This window comes from Carcharhinus amblyrhynchos, unplaced genomic scaffold (assembly GCF_965287045.1).
Source record: "Carcharhinus amblyrhynchos unplaced genomic scaffold, sCarAmb.v2.hapA scaffold_90, whole genome shotgun sequence".
Taxonomy (NCBI): domain Eukaryota; kingdom Metazoa; phylum Chordata; class Chondrichthyes; order Carcharhiniformes; family Carcharhinidae; genus Carcharhinus; species Carcharhinus amblyrhynchos.
Window position 1 is genome coordinate 606,384 of NW_027649830.1, and position 23,434 is coordinate 629,817.

The window sequence follows — 23,434 nt, forward strand, 5'->3', positions numbered from 1 at the left end:
CACAGTCCACTCCTCCCTATCGGCCACACCACTCCCTCCCTCTTGGCCATCCCGCTCCCACCGTGTCTGGTTTTTGGTTTTGCTGCTTATTGAATTATTGGCCAAAACTCCCAACTTGTCTCTGAATGTGTGCCAGCAGCTGTGCTTTGAAAAGAAAGACAGTGTCAAGCCCTGGACCAATAACCCTCAGACTACTGCAGTGTGGGTGGGTGGGCTAAAGTGAGAATTCCCTCCCGTGTCAGGTTGCCTGCTGAGCGAGGAGGCGTTTTAAACACCATTTCTCCTGCCGTTGCAGGATGGCTGTCTACCCATGTGCAGTGGTCCTGTGCAAGTCACTGTGCTCAGTCGGAAAGCAGTTAATAACTGATGGCTGACCAGATAGAAATCTACTGCAATATGTTGTAGGCACATGTGTATTACTTACATGGCGAAAAACTGCAGCATACGACGGTGCAGAGGGACCTCGGGGTCCTTGTGCATGAGTCACAAAAACCCAGCCTGCAGGTGCAGCAGGTGGTCAGGAAGGCGAATGGGATTGAATATAAAAGTAGGGAGGTCTTGCTGCAACTGTACAGGGCACTGGTGAGGCCGCAGCTGGAGTACTTTGTGCAGTTTTGGTCGCCGCACTTACGCAAGGATATTTTGGCCTTGGAGGGAGTGCAGAGGAGGTTTACTGGGCTGATGCCGGAGTTGAGGGGGTTGAACTATGAGGAGAGGCTGAATAAACTAGGCTTGTACTCGTTAGAGTTTAGAAGAATGAGGGGAGATCTCATTGAGACATATAAGATGATGAATGGGATGGATAGGATAGAGGTGGAGAGACTCTTCCCGCTCAGAAAGGACAGTAGGACTAGGGGGCACAGCCTCAAGATAAAGGGGTCGCGTTTAGAACGGAGTTGAGGAGGAACTTCTTCACTCAAAGGGTGGTGAATCTCTGGAATTCTCTGCCCGTTGAAGTGGTGGAGGCTACCTCACTAAATATGTTTAAGACGCGGGTTGATAGGTTTTTGATAGGCAAGGGGAATTAAGGGTTATGGGGAGAGGGTGGGAATGTGGAACTGAGACACGATAGATCAGCCATGATCTTATTGAATGGCGGGGCAGGCTAGAAGGGCTAGATGGCCTACTCCTGCTCCTATTTCTTATGTTCTTATGTTCTCACACAAAATGGTGGGCCCTAATACATTTAGTATTGAGTGATTGGGACAGACATGGTTCAGGATCTAACTGAAATCTCAAAAGGAAAAGCGTAACACTGATTCTAATCCTCTATTGCAGTGAATGTAAATCTTAATGGGATGAGTTCCGGTGTAATCTAACCAGCCTAGAGGAATAAACGTGGCAGAGAAGCAAGAGAGCTGCTTGCACAGTTTCACAAACAGCCTTTTTTGAAAGTGCGTTAGCACCATGGAATCCCAACCTCCAGTGACAATGGAGAGTAGTTGTGCCTCTTTGAAAGAGCAATCTGCTTAGCGCTCCCCTGTCACTAGTTCCTGAGCACCTGTTTAACTCTCCCCTCAGTTAATTAGGGATTCTGTTTCCATGTCTCTCCCAGATTTTTTACTCTTGATTTTGATTCTGTCCCCCCCAGAAGGGTGGCACGGTGGTTAGCAGTGCTGCCTCACAGCACCAGGGACCTGGGTTTGATTCCTGCCCTCAGTCAATGTCTGTGCAGTTTGTATGTGCCCCTTGTGCCTGCGTGGGTTTCTTCTAAGTGCCCCAGTTTCCTCCTCTAAACATCTGCACCTTAGATGGATTTGTCTCAAGATGTGTAGTTTAGGGGGATTAACCATGATGAATATGCAGGGTCATGGTGATGGGGCATGGAGATGGGTCTGGGTAAGTTGCTGTCCTGGAGATTCGGTGCAGGATCAGTGGGTCAAATGTTGAGATTCTACAAATGGTTTTTAGTCCATTCTTGTCAGTACTTCTCAACCTCTTTTAATCTTAACTCCTTTTAGGCAGTCATTGCTTAACACGCTCTGTTCCGAAAAGCAAACCAAACTGTCCTGACTTTGCCTCAGAACTGGAGTCCCTCATCCCTTTACATCATCTCAGCATTTTAAATCTTCCCTAAAATGCAGTGCCCAGAATTGTCTGCAACACTGCCAGATCCATGTGGCTTCATTGTGGACAGTTAAGAAAGAATTTCTGTGGTCCTTTTGCAGTGACAGGATGGCTAGTCAAAGCCATAACCTGAGTCAATGCAGCAGCCAGTTAGCACGCAATAGCTCGTCAAGGCTGCATCAGCAGCCCCTTCCAAACCTGCAGCCTCTCATCCCTGAGAAGGAAGAAGGCAGCAGAGATACACCACCACCTGCAGGAGCCTCCCTGAGCCACCCAACATCCTCACTTGGAACTGTATTGGCTGTTCCTTCACTGCTGCTGGGTCAAAATCCTGCAAGCGCTGTGAGTGTATGTACACATACAGACTGCAGCGGTTCAAGAAGGCAGCTCGTCACCATCTTCTCAAGGGGCAATTAGAGATGGGCAATAAGTGCTGGACCTGGCAACTGTGCCTACGTCCCATGAAAGGAAAAAGCGAGCTCCCAGATGGTATACATAGTCCTAAGAATATCAATGTGCTGGGGCTGTAGGTAGTGCTGTTACAGGTACCACAACTGTATTGGTTGAATAAGGTCTGGCTTCTGCTTCAATGGGGGAGGATACTGAGAATCACTTCTGGGACCTCTCGTTAACATTACCCAACATAAAATAAGTGTGGGCTGCCCAAAAGGCAAAGGCTGCCATTGTGGTAGCGATTTGTTTTGCTGTGGGTTATTAGACAGAAGGAACTACACAGCAAATATTGAGCTTCCAGCCCTTGAGGTGTGCAGGATGTTTGCCTAGCATGGAGCGAACTTTGCAAGCACCCAGCCCCTTCCTGAGGATGTGTTTCTGGACATCAAGGTTGTAACCTGAAGACAGTGATCAGTGGAGACAGGCTTTCATTTTCCTCATTACAGGAATGAGTTGCCTTTGTTTGCATTTTAACGGGCACAAATAAGCTTTTAATGTTTTGATGTGCCAATGCTCAGTTGGTAAATTTAGCTCTGCATTTCTCCTTGAGAGCTCTTGGGCCTTCTGGAACCTACGAACAGGCACTCAAGATGGTTACCTTAACTTTATTGCCGACAATCGCATTCCACCCTTGGAAATGGCTAACTTATTTGTCCTCACCCTCTTTAACAGCGGTTCATGAACTGGTCCCTGACCCTGGTTGGTCAACTGAAAGGTTTTGGGTGAGATTTCAGCATGTCTCCTTAGTCTAACCTCCCATCTCTGAAAGAATCTGTGTTAACATTTGGATCTCTGGGCCAGCAGTGTGATCGAGTAACTTGAGAAGTGGTAAAAAATATCAGTGATTAAAAAATGCCATTGAATTCTTGAGAGTCAGTACTCAACACCAGCAATCCATACTGTCGCTTGCCATTCCCTCTCCCATCATTGTTGGTTATCCCTTCACTGGTTTCCCCAGGTTACCCTCTTTGAGAATCCCTCCTTAAAACTGTCCATGTGTCTCTGCTAAGATTGCTTGTTAAATCCTGACCACCTTGACCAAGCTGCACAGATCTCTCCTTAGTCCTGGTGTCAGTTTTGTCTGTTTACGCAAGTGTGAAGTGGCTTTGGGTGTTTTTGCCAAGTTATCAAAGAGGAAATTATAAATGCAAGTGGCTTTACAAAGCAACTCTTGATTGTTATGCAGACGACGTGCCCATTTGTTACCAAGCTGCAAGAGGTTCCTGGCACCAGCCCAGGCCCTGCTGTCTCCTGGCACTGTGTACCCAAGGTTCCAGCCCCCTTTCATGTTGTCTTACACCTCGGTGTGCCCGCCGCACATCTTGCAGAGTGATGCCACCCTGGACTTTTTAATCCTTCTCGAGAGAGCGGAACTGGAATTACTGTCTAGTGAGAGGTGTTGATGATCCTAAACAGTTAAGCTTCACCAGTCGGCCATTTTCCAACATTTCAGCCTGAATAAGTCTTGTTTCAGGAAGGGACTGCCTACTATTTATTTGGGCTGAGATCAAAGGCTGTGGTACCATTCCACGCCGGCGCAGTAGAGATTCGTTGCGGGTATATTGTTGCGAGGCTGTGCCGCTGGCCAGTCTTGCTTGTGCCTGCGCACCTGTGCATTGCGTCTACCGACTGTGGTTCAAGGCAGCCAATGTGGAAACACACCTTTGAGATTCTGTGTGCACGCTTTTATTTGTTTTTGTTTTCTTCCCGTCACAGATCGGGTTCATTGCCCCCACCACCCCACACAGGATAGGGTGTGCCCGCACTGCATCTGCAGTATTTCAGCTGTTTGTTGGCTGTTTTTGACCAACGTGGAAGCAGTTTTAAAGGACTAGAACTTCAGGTGATAGAGGGGAACCTAACCCATATGCAGTGACGCAAATCCATTAGAATGGCAGCGGTGGGGGGGGGGGTTTCCACCAGTGCAGGGAACAAGCGCATTGCAGTGGTGGCAGGCAAATGCTTTGAGCCCATTTGTTCGCTGCGTTAAAAAAAGCACGGGTGTCTCCCACTGCGCTGACACTCCAGCCATTTCCCACTCCGAGGATCTTGCTTCCTTCCACCCGTTGGCGACAGCTAACCCTACACGGCGGGATGATGGCTGCAGTTCTGTCTGTGAAATTGTCATTGGGGTGTGGGTGGCAGGGGCAGCTAAAAGATCCATTGTTATCCATCTCGAGCGGCCCTCTTGCCATTTTGATGGAAACTCGTTTTCTCTCCAGACTGAGTGAGTATGCTGCTTTTGTGAACCAGTTTCTTACTTTGTGTGGTTTCCATGAGTGCACAGAGTACTCAGTGAAAGCATGTTGTCTTCACTTGAGAAAGAAAGACGTGGCATTTTCCAAAGGGGCGCACTGGTTCTTAACTCCGTGTGCTGCTGTGCTGTGATTTCACAACAGCCGCTCTTAATAACGGCAGGAATATTTTCACAAGTAGAGAAATGAGTTCAGATCCTTTCTGTGTGTCAGCCAGCTACTGGCTGCAAGACCTTAAAGGCTGACTGACCTCTGTGCTAAAAAACTCTAGCTCAATCCCTATCCATTATAAATACCTGATCATGGTTTTAACTCAATGCCACCTTCCTGACGGAGGGAAATGCTCCTTAACTCTGTAACACCCGGTAGACCCTCAATCCTTGCTATCTTTCTAACCTCCGATAGACCCGAACCCTCGCTATCTATAAAACCTCCGATAGACCCGAACCCTCGCTGTCTATAAAACCTCCGATAGACCCGAACCCTCGCTGTCTATAAAACCTCCGATAGACCCGAACCCTCGCTGTCTATAAAACCTCTGATAGACCCGAACCCTCGCTGTCTATAAAACCTCCGATAGACCCGAACCCTCGCTGTCTATAAAACCTCCGATAGATCCGAACCCTCGCTGTCTATAAAACCTCCGATAGACCCGAACCCTCGCTGTCTATAAAACCTCCGATAGACCCGAACCCTCGCTGTCTATAAAACCTCTGATAGACCCGAACCCTCGCTGTCTATAAAACCTCCGATAGACCCGAACCCTCGCTGTCTATAAAACCTCCGATAGACCCGAACCCTCGCTGTCTATAAAACCTCTGATAGACCCGAACCCTCGCTGTCTATAAAACCTCCGATAGACCCGAACCCTCGCTGTCTATAAAACCTCCGATAGACCCGAACCCTCGCTGTCTATAAAACCTCCGATAGACCCGAACCCTCGCTGTCTATAAAACCTCCGATAGACCCGAACCCTCGCTGTCTATAAAACCTCTGATAGACCCGAACCCTCGCTGTCTATAAAACCTCCGATAGACCCGAACCCTCGCTGTCTATAAAACCTCCGATAGACCCGAACCCTCGCTGTCTATAAAACCTCCGATAGACCCGAACCCTCGCTGTCTATAAAACCTCCGATAGACCCGAACCCTCGCTGTGTACAAAACCTCCGATAGACCCGAACCCTCGCTGTGTACAAAACCTCCGATAGACCCGAACCCTCGCTGTCTATAAAACCTCCGATAGACCCGAACCCTCGCTGTCTATAAAACCTCCGATAGACCCGAACCCTCGCTGTCTACAAAACCTCCGATAGACCCGAACCCTCGCTGTCTACAAAACTTCCGATAGACCCGAACCCTCGCTACCTGTGTAAGCGCCTCTGCACATGTTCCGACCTGTGTAACCACCTATAGCTCTGGCAACCCTCCCTATCTCCGTAACCTCCTCCGTCCCCTACACCCCTTCCTATCTCTATAACCTCCTCCAGCTCCTACAACCCCCTCCATCTCTGTCACCTCTTCCAATCCCTACATCCCTTCTTTTCATCTCCATTCCCCCTGCAACTCCTCGTCTTTGAAACCGCTCCTTAAAACCTGTTGCTTTGACCAAGATTCTGTTCACCAGTCCATAAGATGTAGGAGCAGAAGTAGGCATTTGGCCCATCAATCTCCCCTGCCATTTAGATTGTGACTGATGGGACAACCCTCAGTCCACTTTCCTGCCTCATTCCCATAACCCTCGATTCCCTAATGCAGTCTTTTTATTTTGGGAAATAAGGAAAAATTCTTTTTTGAGGCAGAGAGGTCAGGTTTGAGACGAGAAGCAAAATGACATGATAAACGTGGCCTGAAAGGGTTATGGAAGGGATTGAATAATAACTTTCCAAAGAAAAGTCACTGCCTCTCTGAAAGGGAAAAGCTTTACAGGTGAAGGAGGTAAGAGCAGGGGAGTGGAACTGATTCCCAACTTGTGAATGGAAAGCTGTTTCAAATGTTGGAACCCAAGTTTAGATTTGAACGTGGGGGGCATAACTGGGAAACTTGTAGATGACACTAGTATTGGCCGTGTAGCGTAGTGTGGAGGATAGCTGTAAGCTCCAAAATGATATTGATGAGTTGGGGGAGTGGGCAGGATTGTGGCAAATGGAGTTTAATTCTGATAAATGCATTACCACTGATAGCATGAGGTAATTTGTTTAGCAAGGTCAATCAGTAAATGGGGATATACTGAGAGGGGTGGATGAAGTGAGAGATCTTGATGTGCAAGTGCACAGGTCCCGAAAGGTTGCAGTAGAGCTAGATAAGGTTGTAAAGAAAAAATGCTCTCCTTCATTGGCAGAGGTATAGAATATCAAAGTAGGGATATAATGATAAAACTTTATAAGACACTTATGAGGTCACCGCATTATAGGAAGAATGCAATTGCTCTGGAGAGAGTACAGAGAAGGTTTACTAGAATGTTGGAGCTGGAGAATTGTAGCAACGAGAAGAGATTAGGGGGGCTGGGTGTTCATTGGCACAGCAAAGGTTTGAGTGGTGACATGACCGAGGTGTACAAAATTGTGAGGGGTAGAGACAGAGAGAGAGACAGTAGTCAGGAGGAATCCGTTTCCCTTGGCAGAGAATTCGAGAATGGCGGGGGGGCGGCTGCTGCAGCAACCATGCTGTTCGATTTAACTAAAACCCCCTACTCTTCCAGGGACCATATCCCTCTTTTCCCATCCTGTTCATGTGTTTGTCAAGACAAATGGTGTGTATCTGGAATTCACTGCTTGAGTTGGTGGTGGAGGCAGAGACCCTAAAGGGCCACACCAGTATATGAACTGGTAAAAAGGTATATGGCATGCTTACCTTTATTGGTCGGGGCATTGAGTACAAGAGTCAGGATGTCATGTTTCAGCTTTATAAAACGTTAGTTAGAAGAGAATTGTTTTCAATTCTGGTCACCACATTACAGGATAGATGTGGAGACTTTGGAGAGGGTGAAGAAGAGGTTTACCAGAATGCTGCCTGGATTAGAGAGTATGGACTATAAAGAGAGGCTGGACAAACTAGGCTGAAGGGAGAACTGATAGGATTCGATAAAATGATGAGAGGCGTAGATAGGGTTAACAATCAGAATTCTTATTTTGGTTCGTTATTGTCACATGTATGAGTTTACAATGTAAAGTATTGTTTCTTGCGTGCGTACTGTTTATAGAGAAGGAAAAAGCATACCGTTCATAGAGAAAGAAAGGAGATGGTACAGAATGTACTGTTAGAATCATAGGGTGTAGAGAAAGATCAACTTTAATACGAGGTAGGTCCATTCAAAAGTCTGATGGGAGCAGGGAAGAAGCTGTTCTTGTGTCATTTGGTACGTGACCTCAGACTTTTGTATCTTTTTCCCGACAAAGTGGTGTCTGGAGTGGGTGGGATCCTTGATTATGCCAGCTGCTTTTCCGAAACGGCAAGAAGTGTAGACAGAGTCACTGGATGAGGAGCTGGTTTGCATGGTGCTCTGGGCTTTGTTCACGACCTTTGTAGTTTCTTGGGCAGAGCAGGAGCCCATACCAAGCTGTGATACAACCAGAAAGAATGCTTTCTATGGTGCATCTGTAAAACTGAGATTTGTAGCAGGCATGGCAAATTTCCTTAACCTCCTGAGAAAGTAAAGGCATTGGTGGGGCTTTCTTAACTATAGTGTCAGCATGGGGGGAACTAGGACAGGTTGTTGGTGAGCTGGGCAACTAGAAACTTGAAGCTGTTGACCATTTCTACTTCATCCCCATTGATGTAGACAGGGGCATGTCATCCATGGCACTTCCTGAGGTCAGTGACTATTTCCCTTGTTTCTCCCAGAGCTGAAATGTCTAATACGAGGGAGCACGCATTTCAGGTGAGACGGGGAAAATTTAAAGGAGATGTGAGGAGCAAGTTTTTGGTGGTAGGTGTCTGGAACGCGCTATCAGGGGTAGTGGTACAGGATAGGGGTATAAAAGGCTTTTAGATAAGGAAACAAATATGCAAGGAACAGAGGGATATGGACCAAGGGCAAGCAGAAGGGATTAGTTTAATTTGATGTCATGTACAAAGCAGCATCATGGGCCAAAGGGCCTGTTCCTGTGCTGCACTATTCTGTATACCTGGACCTGCACCTTAAGCACTGTAAGCCGTCAGACTATGGGCTGGGTGCAGGAAGATGAGATTAGAAAGGACGCCTGGGTGTTTTTGAGTCAACATGGACAAAATGGGCCAAATGGCCACCTTCGATGCTGTAACATTTCTATGATTATTCTACGATTGGATAGCTTCAGCATGATGGGCCGAATTCCCTCCATTGTTGTGCGACTCTGTCTGCGTCTGTACAGTGAGAGCTGCTCAGTGAACATTTCAACGAACTTCCAGTGCAGCTTCTCAGGCTGTCTGGGTTACTCAGAATGGCAGCAGAGCCTGCCTTGGTTCTTTCAAACATCTTTCATCTCCTTATGTCCTTTTCTTCTTTCTACATTCTCAGGGTAGTTGGCACAGAGGAAAGGATACCCATCCCACTGATGGATTATATACTCAATGTGGTAAGTGAGCTGTTACTGTATATGCTGAGCTAAGAGGTGATGCACTAGTACTGTATTCCAGTGTTATACAGCGACAGACCCGTCCCCACCAGTACTGTACCCCAGTGTTATACAGTGACAGACCTGTCCCCACCAGTACTGTACCCCAGTGTTATACAGCGACAGACCTGTCCCCACCAGTACTGTACCCCAGTGTTATACAGTGACAGACCTGTCCCCACCAGTACTGTACCCCAGTGTTATACAGCAACAGACCAGTCCCCACCAGTACTGTATCCCAGTGTTATACAGTGACAGACCTGTCCCCACCAGTACTGTACCCCAGTGTTATACAGTGACAGACCCGTCCCCACCAGTACTGTACCCCAGTGTTATACAGTGACAGACCCGTCCCCACCAGTACTGTACCCCAGTGTTATACAGTGACAGACCCATCTCCAGGTTACGTTGTACATTCAGTAGTCTCACAACACAAGGTTAAAGACCAACAGGTTTATTTGGTAGCATGAGCTTTTGGAGCATTACCCCTTCATCGGGTGAGTGAAGGGGCAATGCTCCAAAAGCTTGTGCTACCAAATAAACCTGTTGATCTTTTAACCTAGTGTTGTGAGACTACTTACTGTGCCTACCCCAGTGCAACACAGGCAACTCCACAACATTGTACGTTACTATCAGTTCAATGTGCTCACTGCAGACAGTTTGTGAGAAGAATGGACGCAGCACATGTGCTTGCTGTTTTTGATTTCCACGACTTATTTTCCTTGGTTATATATACAAACTGCCTGAAAATCTGGCAGTGTGCACCTACTGTAGATGCACTACATCAACTGACCAAGGCTCTCATACATCAACTGACCAAGGCTCTCACGACAGCTCCTTCCATGCTCACAATCTCTACCCATCTGGGTATTGAAGGCCAGCAGGTGCAATGGGACGCCCTGATCTGCATGTTCTTCTGCAGGCCGACTTGGGAATATATTGACCGTTCCTTCTATGTCGCTGGGTCAAAACCTTGCAATTCCCTCCCTAATGATAGTAGCGAGATGTATCCTTATCTCCACCACCCCTTCAGTTGGATGTCCACTAACTATTGTGTCTCTTTCTGTTGAATAGATGAAGTTTGTCGAGTCGATTCTCAGCAACAACACCACAGATGACCACTGCCAGGAGTTTGTAACCCAGAAGGGGCTACAGCCACTTGTGTGTATCCTGGGCCTTCCAAACCTTCCCATTGACTTCCCCACTTCCGCTGCCTGCCAGGCCGTTGCAGGAGTTTGCAAGTCCATTCTGGTGGGTGCTGTGCGATTGATGCTGGTGCCTCAATTATAGAATTTCTCCAGTGTAGGAGGAGGCCATCAAATCTCCATTGATTTTCTGACAGTGTATCTTACCCTGGACCTCTCCCTTGCCCTATCCCTGTAACCCCACACATTTAGCATAGCAACCCATCTGACCTACACATCTTTGGACTGTGGGAGCACCCGGAGGATATCCATGCAGACACGGGGAGAACGTGCAGAATCACAACAGACAGTGACCCAACCAGGGAATTGAACCCGAGTCCCTGGCGCTTTGAGGCAGCTGTGCTAACCACTGTGCGGGGTTTTAAAAAAGCATCCTTTTAAAAATCAGCTTTTGACTAGGCACCACGAGCCAGAAGGGCTGCCCTGAAGGAGCATAGCACTAAGGAGCATAGCACTCTCAGGGTTGGGGTGACGGTAGGTGAGGTAGTCCGGAGGGGTTACGGTGCCATGCTAAAGACCTTCCTGTGAATGAGGATCTAAACAGACGTCTCCATCTGTGCTCTGAAGTGAGTGAAAAATTCCATGGTTGCTATTGGGTGAAAAGTGTGGAGTGGGGATGAAGCATGGTGGTGTATTGAGATAAGTGTGAGGTTTCCCCAGTGTCCTCAGGAACATCGCTCCCTCGACTCACATGACTAAATTTGTAATTTAATCTCTGATTGTGGGTGCTGACTGTGCAAATTTCCAACAACACAATACTTCAGCTGAAAAAAAATACTTAAATCGCTGTAAAGTGCTCTAGGACTTTCTGAAATTGTGAATGTCCTGTCTGTCTCTCACTGTTGCTTAATTTAACTGCTTCCCTCAAATGGGATGTTTAGCCGGTCTGTTTTGTATCGAGTACATCATCATCTGGCACGTAATGCAAACCTAATCCATCTCTTCCACACCATGTTGATGCAGACACTGTCGCACGAGCTGAAGGTACTGCAGGAAGGCCTCGTTCAGCTGGACACCATACTGTCGTCATTGGAGCCCCTGCACCGGCCCATCGACACTCCCGGTGGCTCAGTCCTCTTGCGGGAGTTGGCAAATGCTGGCAATGTGGCTGATGCCACCCTCTCGGCCCAGGCCACACCGCTGCTGCATGCTCTGACTGCCGCACACGCCTACATCATGATGTTTGTGCACACCTGCAGGGTGGGACAGGTAAGGATGGAGTAAAACTGGAAAGCACTCAGCTCATCAGGCTCCTGAGCGCACCCCACATCAAAGGTTCAGCTGGACGGCTCTGAGCTGAGTCAGTTATTATCCCTCCTACTGGCCTCATTTCTTGCTTCCTGTCCCTTGTGTATGTCTCTCCCTGCTGCATGTGCTAACTCCGCTTCCATCTTGAAGGACTGTAGTGAAGGCTTTTTCTCTTGAGCTGTGGAAACGCTCATCCTCAGTTCCATCCACAATCAAAAGTGGAATTTCTGAGTCCCCCCTCCTCCCCACACCTCCCCAACCACCCAACCTCATCCTGCCACCCTGCCCTTGGGCACTGTTTGAAAAAGGATGCAGAGTTGCATTGTGGTTCTGGGTCCAGACTAATTAACATTTGAACGGAATTGCCCGTAGTTCATGAAGTAGTCTGACTAATGGGTTTGACTGAGGCAGTGACCAGTCTGTTTGCAAGGCACGGTTTGCATTTCTGGACACCAGCTGAGGCACAAAGGCCTGCTCTATTTCTATAGACTCCTCTCCAACCCCCTTAACCTTCTGTAATCCCTGCACTCCAGTTCTGCCAGTATGAGTGACTGTGCTATTGGCCTCCTTAGTCCCGCTCTTTGGAATTCCTTCTGCCTCCTTACCCTCCCCTCTTTTAAGATCTGCCTTAAAGCCAATCTCTCTGACCAGCTTTGGTCACCTGTCCTGATCCCGCATCATGTAGCTCTGTGTTAAAGTGTGATTGTTTCTGTGAACTGCATCTGTGCGGCAGTGAATTGCGGCTGCCCGCCTGCTTGAGAATGGGTGGGTTGTTGGTGCGTTGGGTTGACGGAAGTATCAAATTGGGCTGCATTTGAAGAGGAATTGCCAGGGCCTGACTCTTTGCTGTCCCTGTTCTTTCAGAGTGAAATCCGTTCCATATCTGTGAACCAATGGGGCTCGCAGCTGGGCCTAAATGTCCTGAACAAACTCAGCCAGCTGTACTGCTCACTGGTCTGGGAAAGCACTGTGCTACTGTCTCTCTGTACCCCAAACAGGTGAGTGCCTCTGAAACTCCAAAGGAAGGTAGAAGGAGTAAAGTTTATTTACGATTGTCACAAGTAGACTTATGTTAACACAGCAATGAAGTTACTGTGAAAATCCCCTAGTCACCACACTCTGGTGCCTGTTTGGGTTACACTGAGGGGGAATTTAGCACGGCCAATGCACCCTAACCAGCACGTCTTTCAGACTGTGGGAGGAAACCAGAGCACCCAGAGGAAACCCACACAGACACGAGGAGAATGTGCAGACTCCACACAGACAGTGACCCAAGCTGGGAATGGAACCTGGGACCCTGGCGCTGTGAGGCAGCAGCGCTAATCACTATGCTGTCCCAGTCTGGGGGAGGGTGGTTGCGAGGGGGACTGCTGGGAGTCAGGGGTTGAATTTCCTTTACACACTGGGTTGCCATGGAATGTGCTGTGTAGCCCAGGTACCATTCTGGATTTTGAGCCCTGATCTCAAAGGATGGATTTAAGAATTGCAATTCAATTGAGATAATGGGAGAGAGAGTTGAGAGTAGATGCAATTTGTGGAAAATCTGTATCTGCTAATTGGAAATATGTGGATATGAGCAGGTTAGCCTGCAAGGATAAGGTGAGCCTTGTCACACTCAGGATTGTGCCAAGATATCCTTTCTGCCTGGTGCCATATATGGTTGGCACTGCTGCCTCACAGCGCCAGGGACCCAGGTTCCATTCCCGGCTTGGATCACTGTCTGTGTGGAGTCTGCACTTTCTCCCCGTGTCTGCATGGGTTTCCTCTGGGTGCCCCGGTTTCCTCCCACAGTCTGAAAGATGTGCTGGTTAGCTGCATTGGCCGTGCTAAATTCTCCCTCGGTGTACCCGAACAGGCGCTGGAATGTGGCAATTAGGGAATTTTCACAGTAACGTCATTGCAGTGTTAATGTAAGTCTACTTGTGACACTAATAAATAAACTTAATACTTCCTGAATTGCATGTTTGCTGTCAGCAACTCATGAACAAAGGTCACTCTAGTTCCTTTGGACAGCTACACCTCCCAACCTCTCGTCATTTGAGAAACACTCCACCTTTTTTTTGACCAAGGTAGTAACTTCACAATTATTCACATTGTAATCCATCGGCCATGTTGATGCTTGCTTGCCTACATGTCCAAATCCCCTTGAAGCCTCCTCACAACTCCTATTCCTGTCTCATTTAATGTCAGCCTGTGCAGAGTTTCCTCCCTGAGGTGTACATCTGTGAGACAAAGTGGCAGCTGAGAAGGTGCTGTGCTCAGGAGGAGGCCATTCATCCCATTGTGTCAGTGCAGGCCGTTCAAATGAGCAACTCACCCACTCCAATCGTTGCCTTCTCCCGTTGACCCTGCCCATTCTTCCTTTTCAGATGTTGGGTGCATTCATTCGTTTGAATAGATGAGGGGCAGCACTGACAGGATTTTAAAAAATGGCCTTCTTTTATTGAATGGAATTTAAAATTAACAAAACAGAAGCGGAAAGGAAAGATCGGAGACTAGCTTTTTCTGCCAGCTGCTTCAACATACTGAACCAACCATGAAACAACTAAAAACATGCAGACTAAAATCCAGACTAGATTTCAGCCCTTATCTCCTTATTGAAAAGCTTTTTGCAGGCTATCTCTAACTTAGAAAAGCAATTCTTGCAGTTGCTGTTACGAAAAACCTGTTTGCCTGCTGTTGTGTACCCTTCAGGAATGCAGTCAATTTCTAGCTAACCTTTAGTTTTCAGATTCTCTATGTACTCAAGGTTAGCAGTCAGTTGCTAAGCTTAGCAGAGTTAGTTGCATGGGCAGAAATATCTTAAAATGAAGTATTTGCATAGACTGAAGCAGGACTAAGCTTACACAGGATCCTTCATCAGGTAATGATCCAGTTCCCCTTTGAAAGCCTTGGTCGACCCTATCTCCGCCACAGTCTCAGACCTGAATTACTCGCTATGTGAAAACATGTCTTTTCCTGTTTCCGTTGCGTTTCCCACCAATCGCCTTTAATCTGTGCCCCCTTCCACCTGCCGTTCTCGATCTTTCTGCCCATGGGAACAGTTTTTTCTTACTTCATCCAGACCCCTCATGATCTTGAATATTTTGAACAAATCTCCTCTCAACTTTCTCCAAGGAAAACAGTCCCATCATTTCCAATTTATCTGTACAATCCCTGAACAGTGCATCTTTTCTGCACGTATTCTTTATATATAAAAATAAATCTCAGGAGGCATCCGTACCGAAAAGCTGGCAGGACATGACAGTGGGATTTTATGGGGACTTTTGGCATGTGCTGCTAAATGTCACACTTTGCACAAGTTGGTGAGGTTCAGATTGAGAGTATACGTGTGGTTAACTGGTTTTGTTTGGGTTCAGTCTTCCAGCTGGCTGTGAGTTTGGCCAGGCCGACATGCAGAAGCTGGTGCCAAAGGAGGACAAACCTGCGACTGCTGCTACGCCGGGCACCTCCGCTGGAGCCAAGAGAGCAGGTGAGCCTTTAACATGGCAGCTCCGCGAAGCAGGAGTGTTTATATGCTGACCTTTTGACATAGTAAAGTGTTCCAAGACAGCACTTTCAAACATTGATACTGAGCTGCAAGAGATGAGAGGACAGGTGGCTAAAAGCATGATCAAAGAGGTGGGTTTTGAAAAGCAGAGTGAGGTGGGAGGAGGAAGTGGGCTGGATGGATTGTAGAGTTCCAAACCATCAAAATCAGGGAAATGCTAGTGAGCAGAATAGGAGAAAAGATGAGATTGCAGAAGATTCTAGGGCTGACGAGGGTCAGTGAGAGAGGGAGGAAAGGCTAAGGTTATGGAGGGATTATTAAAGTTGAGGCGTTGCTGGTCCAGGAATTGATGTGGGTCTGAGAGTGCAGGAAGGTGAACGGGACTTGGTGTGGGCTCAAAGACAGGCAGCAGAGATTTTATTCAGCTCAGGTTTACAGTGGAAACGAGAAGACGAGCAATTTCCAAAACTGTTGTCAGTTCCAGTGATTGCAAGAATGTCGCCCAAAAAAACCCATTCCCAATGCCTTCACCCAAAGAGAGTGAGTGCTCCCTGACACCCGCCACCCCTGGGTTCCACTTTACCTTCCAGAAGCAGAAATGGATGCAGCGGGCAGCAGTGTGGAATCTTCAGCCCAGGGGCTGCTGGAGGGGATCAGCCTGGATGGCGACACACTCGCACCGATGGAAACAGATGAGCCCAGTACATCAGACACCAAAGCAAAGTCCAAGATCACGCCAGCCATGGCTGCACGGATCAAGCAGATTAAACCCTTGCTGTCTGGTGAGTAGCTTCTAGTAGACTGCACCAAAATGAATCCTGTATGGACAGGTGAAATAGATGCTGTGATGAAGAAGCCCTTTGCTGTACTCGCGATACTGCTGCTCTCACACTGCCGCCAAGGCCACAGCTGCCTGGCTATCAGTAATGGTGAGACAAATCCAGCAGTTGAACAACTCCCTGACCAGCAGCCAGCACCCCCCAAAACATCTTAAATCGAAGCAAGATGCTTTAAAGAAGGTCAGCATGTGCTGTAAGAAAACCAAGTGCAGCAGCATCTGTGGAGGGAGAAGCAGGGTTGATATTTCTGGTCTGATATGACACATCTTTGGAATATGTTCTGGTAGGTCTGACAAAGAATCATATTGGACTCGAAACATTCACTCCATTTCGTAGAATCCCTACAGTGCAGAGGGACGCCATTTGGCTCATCGAGACCACACGAACTACAATCCTGCCCAGGCCCTATCCCTGTAACCTCACACATTTACCCTGATAATTCCAAAGATGTGCGGGTTAGGTTCATTGGCCATTGGCTAATTTGATCATAGTGTCGTGGGGTTAGCAGGGTTAATATATGGGGATGTGGGATTGTGTTCGGTACAGACTCGCTGGGCTAAACAGCCTCCTCCTGCACTGTAGGGATTCTGTGATTCTGTTTCTGGACTGTGGGAGGAAACCCATGCAGACACTGGGAAAATGTGCAAACTCCACACAATCACCTGAGGCTGGAATCAAACCATTTCACTGTGCTGCCCTGGGTTCTCCCTCCACAGATGTTGTCAGACCTGCTGATTTTTTCCAGCACTTTCTGCTGTTATTTCAGACCTCCAGCATCTGCAGTATATTGCTCTTTTTTTTTTGCTGCTTCCTTCCCTTGGCTTGGCGCATTCCACTTGATTTGTCCAGTAAACACGTGATTTTTCTAGTTGTTGTCTCTTCCTTGAGGCTGTTGCCATCTTGCTGAGTGTTTCCGAGTGAGCTGGCTGCCCTTGGTAATCATACCGTTTTCAGCAAGCACAGTCCAGCACTGCTGCCTCGCAGCGCCAGGACCCAGGTTTGATTCCTAGCTTGGGTCAATGTGCGGAGTCTGCACATTCTCCCTGTATCTGTGTGGGTTTCCTCCTGATGCTCCAGTTTCCACCCACAGTCCGAAGGTGTGCAGGATAGGTTGATTGGGTGTGCTTTTAATTGTCTCAAGATGTGTAGGCTGGTGGATTAGTGGGGTAAATGTGTGAAGTTACAGGGTCTGGTCAAGGTGCATAGTTGGAGAGTCGGTGCCGACTGGCTCTTTCTGTACTGTCGGGCTTCTGTCATTTTGATGCTGGCTGGGTGGATGGGTGTTGCACCAATGTAAACAAAATGTTGGGTGATATTTGGAAGCAGAGTTCCGAGAACAAATTTGTTCTCATGCTAGTTTTAGTGCCCCTTCAGTTGCCAGTAATCAGGGCTTGATTATTACTTTGACTTTATCCTTTATCTAACAGTGATTTTCATCCTGTCTTTTAATTGCAGCATCCTCAAGGCTCGGCAGGGCATTGGCTGAGCTCTTTGGCCTGTTGGTCAAACTGTGCGTCGGATCACCTGTACGCCAGCGGCGGAGTCATCATCCTGCCAGCACCACCACTGCACCCACACCGGCAGCACGAGGAACAGCATCCGCTCTCACCAAACTCCTAACCAAAGGGTTGTCGTGGCAACCACCCCCATACACTCCCACCCCCAGGTTCAGGTATGTTCCATCTTCCGCTTTGCTGCTTCTGGCCTTCATCCGGGCAGCTAAATGCCAGCTGGGTGTAAGGATCCTGGTTTAATCTGGAAAGGTGGTGTTAGCTTATCTCCATTGGCTAAACAGCGAAATGGGGAAAGGCCATTCGGTCCCTCGAGTATGTCCTGCCACTGGGTGAGATCATGGCCTAATCTGCATCTCACTCCCCTCCTCTTTGCCACCAGCCATGGAAACTCTCTTCTCACCAAATATTTACTGATTCTTTCCTGGATTTTGGAAGGAGTTGTTAGGGTTGGAGAGGAAAAACTAGGACAAGTTTAAAATCCCAGCAAGGCTATCCAGGAGAGAAGTGAGAAAGATTTCAGAGAGTCGTATAAAATGGAACTGTCGAGAGAGTGCAGCAGACCCTGGGTCAGATAGATTACATCGCAGACAGGCAGGTTTTTGCTAGCCTGCCTTTGGCTTAATAATCTCTTTTCAAGAATTTGATTATTAATGTCGAAGCTTTTTATTTTGCACTCATCAGCAATCTCTTCTCCTGTGTTATAAATTGTTGTGAGCGTTTGAAGTTTGCTATTCTATTCTTGTGATTGTCCTGATGAATGTGAGAAGAGAAGATATGGAAACGGGTCTCACCAGTGATGTCAAAAGGTTCACTAGCTCTGTGCATAGTCAACAGATCAGAATGGCTGCCATGCTCACTGACTTCAGTCCCCGCACAAAGCGCTTTGAGAGGCTTTTGTTGATGCCCCTTGATATTCCGTGTGCCACTGAGCCAAACTGAACAGAGTCTCTGCTCTCATTCCTTTCACTGCCCCTTCCACGCTCCCGCTCCCCTCTCTGCCCCTTCCACGCTCCCGCTCCCCCCTCTGCCCCTTCCACGCTCCCGCTCCCCCCTCTGCCCCTTCCACGCTCCCGCTCCCCTCTCTGCCCCTTCCACGCTCCCGCTCCCCTCTCTGCCCCTTCCACGCTCCCGCTCCCCTCTCTGCCCCTTCCACGCTCCCGCTCCCCTCTCTGCCCCTTCCACGCTCCCGCTCCCCTCTCTGCCCCTTCCACGCTCCCGCTCCCCTCTCTGCCCCTTCCACGCTCCCGCTCCCCTCTCTGCCCCTTCCACGCTCCCGCTCCCCTCTCTGCCCCTTCCACGCTCCCGCTCCCCTCTCTGCCCCTTCCACGCTCCCGCTCCCCTCTCTGCCCCTTCCACGCTCCCGCTCCCCTCTCTGCCCCTTCCACGCTCCCGCTCCCCTCTCGGCCCCTTCCACGCTCCCGCTCCCCTCTCGGCCCCTTCCACGCTCCCGCTCCCCTCTCGGCCCCTTCCACGCTCCCGCTCCCCTCTCGGCCCCTTCCACGCTCCCGCTCCCCTCTCGGCCCCTTCCACGCTCCCGCTCCCCTCTCGGCCCCTTCCACGCTCCCGCTCCCCTCTCGGCCCCTTCCACGCTCCCGCTCCCCTCTCGGCCCCTTCCACGCTCCCGCTCCCCTCTCGGCCCCTTCCACGCTCCCGCTCCCCTCTCGGCCCCTTCCACGCTCCCGCTCCCCTCTCGGCCCCTTCCACGCTCCCGCTCCCCTCTCGGCCCCTTCCACGCTCCCGCTCCCCTCTCGGCCCCTTCCACGCTCCCGCTCCCCTCTCGGCCCCTTCCACGCTCCCGCTCCCCTCTCGGCCCCTTCCACGCTCCCGCTCCCCTCTCGGCCCCTTCCACGCTCCCGCTCCCCTCTCGGCCCCTTCCACGCTCCCGCTCCCCTCTCGGCCCCTTCCACGCTCCCGCTCCCCTCTCGGCCCCTTCCACGCTCCCGCTCCCCTCTCGGCCCCTTCCACGCTCCCGCTCCCCTCTCGGCCCCTTCCACGCTCCCGCTCCCCTCTCGGCCCCTTCCACGCTCCCGCTCCCCTCTCGGCCCCTTCCACGCTCCCGCTCCCCTCTCGGCCCCTTCCACGCTCCCGCTCCCCTCTCGGCCCCTTCCACGCTCCCGCTCCCCTCTCGGCCCCTTCCACGCTCCCGCTCCCCTCTCGGCCCCTTCCACGCTCCCGCTCCCCTCTCGGCCCCTTCCACGCTCCCGCTCCCCTCTCGGCCCCTTCCACGCTCCCGCTCCCCTCTCGGCCCCTTCCCACGCTCCCGCTCCCCTCTCGGCCCCTTCCACGCTCCCGCTCCCCTCTCGGCCCCTTCCACGCTCCCGCTCCCCTCTCGGCCCCTTCCACGCTCCCGCTCCCCTCTCGGCCCCTTCCACGCTCCCGCTCCCCTCTCGGCCCCTTCCACGCTCCCGCTCCCCCCTCGGCCCCTTCCACGCTCCCGCTCCCCCCTCTGCCCCTTCCACGCTCCCGCTCCCCTCTCTGCCCCTTCCACGCTCCCGCTCCCCTCTCTGCCCCTTCCACGCTCCCGCTCCCCTCTCTGCCCCTTCCACGCTCCCGCTCCCCTCTCTGCCCCTTCCACGCTCCCGCTCCCCTCTCTGCCCCTTCCACGCTCCCGCTCCCCTCTCTGCCCCTTCCACGCTCCCGCTCCCCTCTCTGCCCCTTCCACGCTCCCGCTCCCCTCTCTGCCCCTTCCACGCTCCCGCTCCCCTCTCTGCCCCTTCCACGCTCCCGCTCCCCTCTCTGCCCCTTCCACGCTCCCGCTCCCCTCTCTGCCCCTTCCACGCTCCCGCTCCCCTCTCTGCCCCTTCCACGCTCCCGCTCCCCTCTCTGCCCCTTCCACGCTCCCGCTCCCCTCTCTGCCCCTTCCACGCTCCCGCTCCCCTCTCTGCCCCTTCCACGCTCCCGCTCCCCTCTCTGCCCCTTCCACGCTCCCGCTCCCCTCTCTGCCCCTTCCACGCTCCCGCTCCCCTCTCTGCCCCTTCCACGCTCCCGCTCCCCTCTCTGCCCCTTCCACGCTCCCGCTCCCCTCTCTGCCCCTTCCACGCTCCCGCTCCCCTCTCTGCCCCTTCCACGCTCCCGCTCCCCTCTCTGCCCCTTCCACGCTCCCGCTCCCCTCTCTGCCCCTTCCACGCTCCCGCTCCCCTCTCGGCCCCTTCCACGCTCCCGCTCCCCTCTCGGCCCCTTCCACTTCCACGCTCCCGCTCCCCTCTCGGCCCCTTCCACGCTCCCGCTCCCCTCTCTGCCCCTTCCACGCTCCCGCTCCCCTCTCTGCCCCTTCCACGCTCCCGCTCCCCTCTCGGCCCCTTCCACGCTCCCGCTCCCCTCTCGGCCCCTTCCACGCTCCCGCTCCCCTCTCGGCCCCTTCCACGCTCCCGCTCCCCTCTCGGCCCCTTCCACGCTCCCGCTCCCCCCTCTGCCCCTTCCACGCTCCCGCTCCCCTCTCTGCCCCTTCCACGCTCCCGCTCCCCTCTCTGCCCCTTCCACGCTCCCGCTCGCCCCCCTGCCCCTTCCACGCTCCCGCTCGCCCCCCTGCCCCTTCCACGCTCCCGCTCGCCCCCCTGCCCCTTCCACGCTCCCGCTCGCCCCCCTGCCCCTTCCACGCTCCCGCTCGCCCCCCTGCCCCTTCCACGCTCCCGCTCGCCCCCCTGCCCCTTCCACGCTCCCGCTCGCCCCCCTGCCCCTTCCACGCTCCCGCTCGCCCCCCTGCCCCTTCCACGCTCCCGCTCGCCCCCCTGCCCCTTCCACGCTCCCGCTCGCCCCCCTGCCCCTTCCACGCTCCCGCTCGCCCCCCTGCCCCTTCCACGCTCCCGCTCGCCCCCCTGCCCCTTCCACGCTCCCGCTCGCCCCCCTGCCCCTTCCACGCTCCCGCTCGCCCCCCTGCCCCTTCCACGCTCCCGCTCGCCCCCCTGCCCCTTCCACGCTCCCGCTCGCCCCCCTGCCCCTTCCACGCTCCCGCTCGCCCCCCTGCCCCTTCCACGCTCCCGCTCGCCCCCCTGTCCCTTCCACGCTCCCGCTCGCCCCCCTGCCCCTTCCACGCTCCCGCTCGCCCCCCTGCCCCTTCCACGCTCCCGCTCGCCCCCCTGCCCCTTCCACGCTCCCGCTCGCCCCCCTGCCCCTTCCACGCTCCCGCTCGCCCCCCTGCCCCTTCCACGCTCCCGCTCGCCCCCCTGCCCCTTCCACGCTCCCGCTCGCCCCCCTGCCCCTTCCACGCTCCCGCTCGCCCCCCTGCCCCTTCCACGCTCCCGCTCGCCCCCCTGCCCCTTCCACGCTCCCGCTCGCCCCCCTGCCCCTTCCACGCTCCCGCTCGCCCCCCTGCCCCTTCCACGCTCCCGCTCGCCCCCCTGCCCCTTCCACGCTCCCGCTCGCCCCCCTGCCCCTTCCACGCTCCCGCTCCTAATACCTAACAGGAGTGAGTATGTCTGGGTGGAAAGTGCCTTGTTGCTCCGTAGCATTGTTCTGTCTTGGCTTTCTACTGCATTGAACAAAAGTGAGGAAACAATCTTTGTGTTTTGAGTTGTGGTGGTCCTCAGAGTTGAATGATTAATAAGGCATGGAGAGAGGATAACCTTTAACCAAAGCTGCTAGATACAAAGCAAGGATCCAGCAATATTTTCCCAGTGTAAAACACCATAGTCTATCTCTACCCCATGGAGCTCAGGCAATTTGCTTCTTCCTGCATTCACTTTTTGCTTGTCTGAATCTTGAGTGTGGAGTACAAGAGAGGGTTGTTGCACTTGGCATTGGTGGTGAATGAATCCTAAACAACTGGAAGAGCAAAAAGGGAACATGAGAACGGGCTTGCAAACAGGATTAGGGAGAATCCTCAGATGTTTTATACGTTAAAGGTAAGATGTTAAGCAGGGAAAGAGTGGGATCAATTAGGGACTAAGGGGGCAATCTGTGTGTGAAATCGCAGGACATTGGGAGGGTGTTTGATGAATACTTCTCTCAGCCTTCACTTAGAAGAACTTAGGCATGGAATTGAGGAAGGAGGACTGTGAGGAACTTGCACAGTTTGATGTAGGAAACGGAGAGGCTCTAACCAGCTTAAAAATGGACACGTCCCCTGACCCAGATGAATTGCATCCCAGGCTGCTGTGGAGACGAGGGAGAAAATTACAGGAGCTCTGACACACATTTATCATTCCTCTCTGTTCATGGGGTAAGCGCCAGAGGCCTGGAGGGTGGCAAGTATGGCCCCACCTTTCAAGAAGAGTGGTAGAATGAACCAGGAAATTACAGACAAGTGTGTCTTGCACCAGTGGTCAGGAAATTATTGGAGAAAATTCTGAAGGAGAGAATTAATATGGGCCACAGTTAGAGAGTACTGTACGCAGTTCTGGTCACCACATTATAGGAAGGATGTGATTACACTGGAGAGGGTGCAGAGAAGAGTTGCCAGGATGCTGCGTGGAATGGAACATTTGAACTATAAAGAGTGACTGGAAAGGCTTGGGTTGTTTGTTCTGGAGTAGAGAAGGCTGTGAGTGGGCAGGGCAACATGATTGAGGTGTATAAGATTTATGAGGGATATGGATAGGGTGAGTTGGGAATGGCTGTTCCTCTTGGTTGAAGGGTCATTCACGAGGGGGCAGAGTTGTAGGGTGAGGAGCAGGAGATTTAGAGGGGATTTGAGAAATAAATCACTGAGGGTGGTGGGAATCTGGAATGCACTGCTGGGGAAGGTAGTGGAGGCTGTACACCTTACAACCATTCAAAAAAACTACTTGGCTGAGCTCCTGAAATATTTTAAAATTCAAGGATATGGGATTA

At 51.6% G+C, this 23,434-nt stretch overlaps 1 protein-coding gene across 8 annotated transcripts in view; it reads left to right on the top strand.

The window, feature by feature from the left end:
• The window catches only part of huwe1 (HECT, UBA and WWE domain containing E3 ubiquitin protein ligase 1), a 273,934-nt gene that overhangs the window by 130,702 nt on the left and 119,798 nt on the right, over positions 1–23,434 (top strand). For all 8 annotated transcript variants that reach the window (XM_080182805.1, XM_080182808.1, XM_080182807.1 and 5 more), the window contains 7 exons: positions 9,273–9,330; positions 10,444–10,620; positions 11,538–11,783; positions 12,687–12,820; positions 15,182–15,294; positions 15,903–16,094; positions 17,607–17,823. In XM_080182805.1, the coding sequence (XP_080038931.1) occupies positions 9,273–9,330; positions 10,444–10,620; positions 11,538–11,783; positions 12,687–12,820; positions 15,182–15,294; positions 15,903–16,094; positions 17,607–17,823 (1,137 nt within the window). The remainder of the gene's footprint in view (positions 1–9,272; positions 9,331–10,443; positions 10,621–11,537; positions 11,784–12,686; positions 12,821–15,181; positions 15,295–15,902; positions 16,095–17,606; positions 17,824–23,434) is intronic.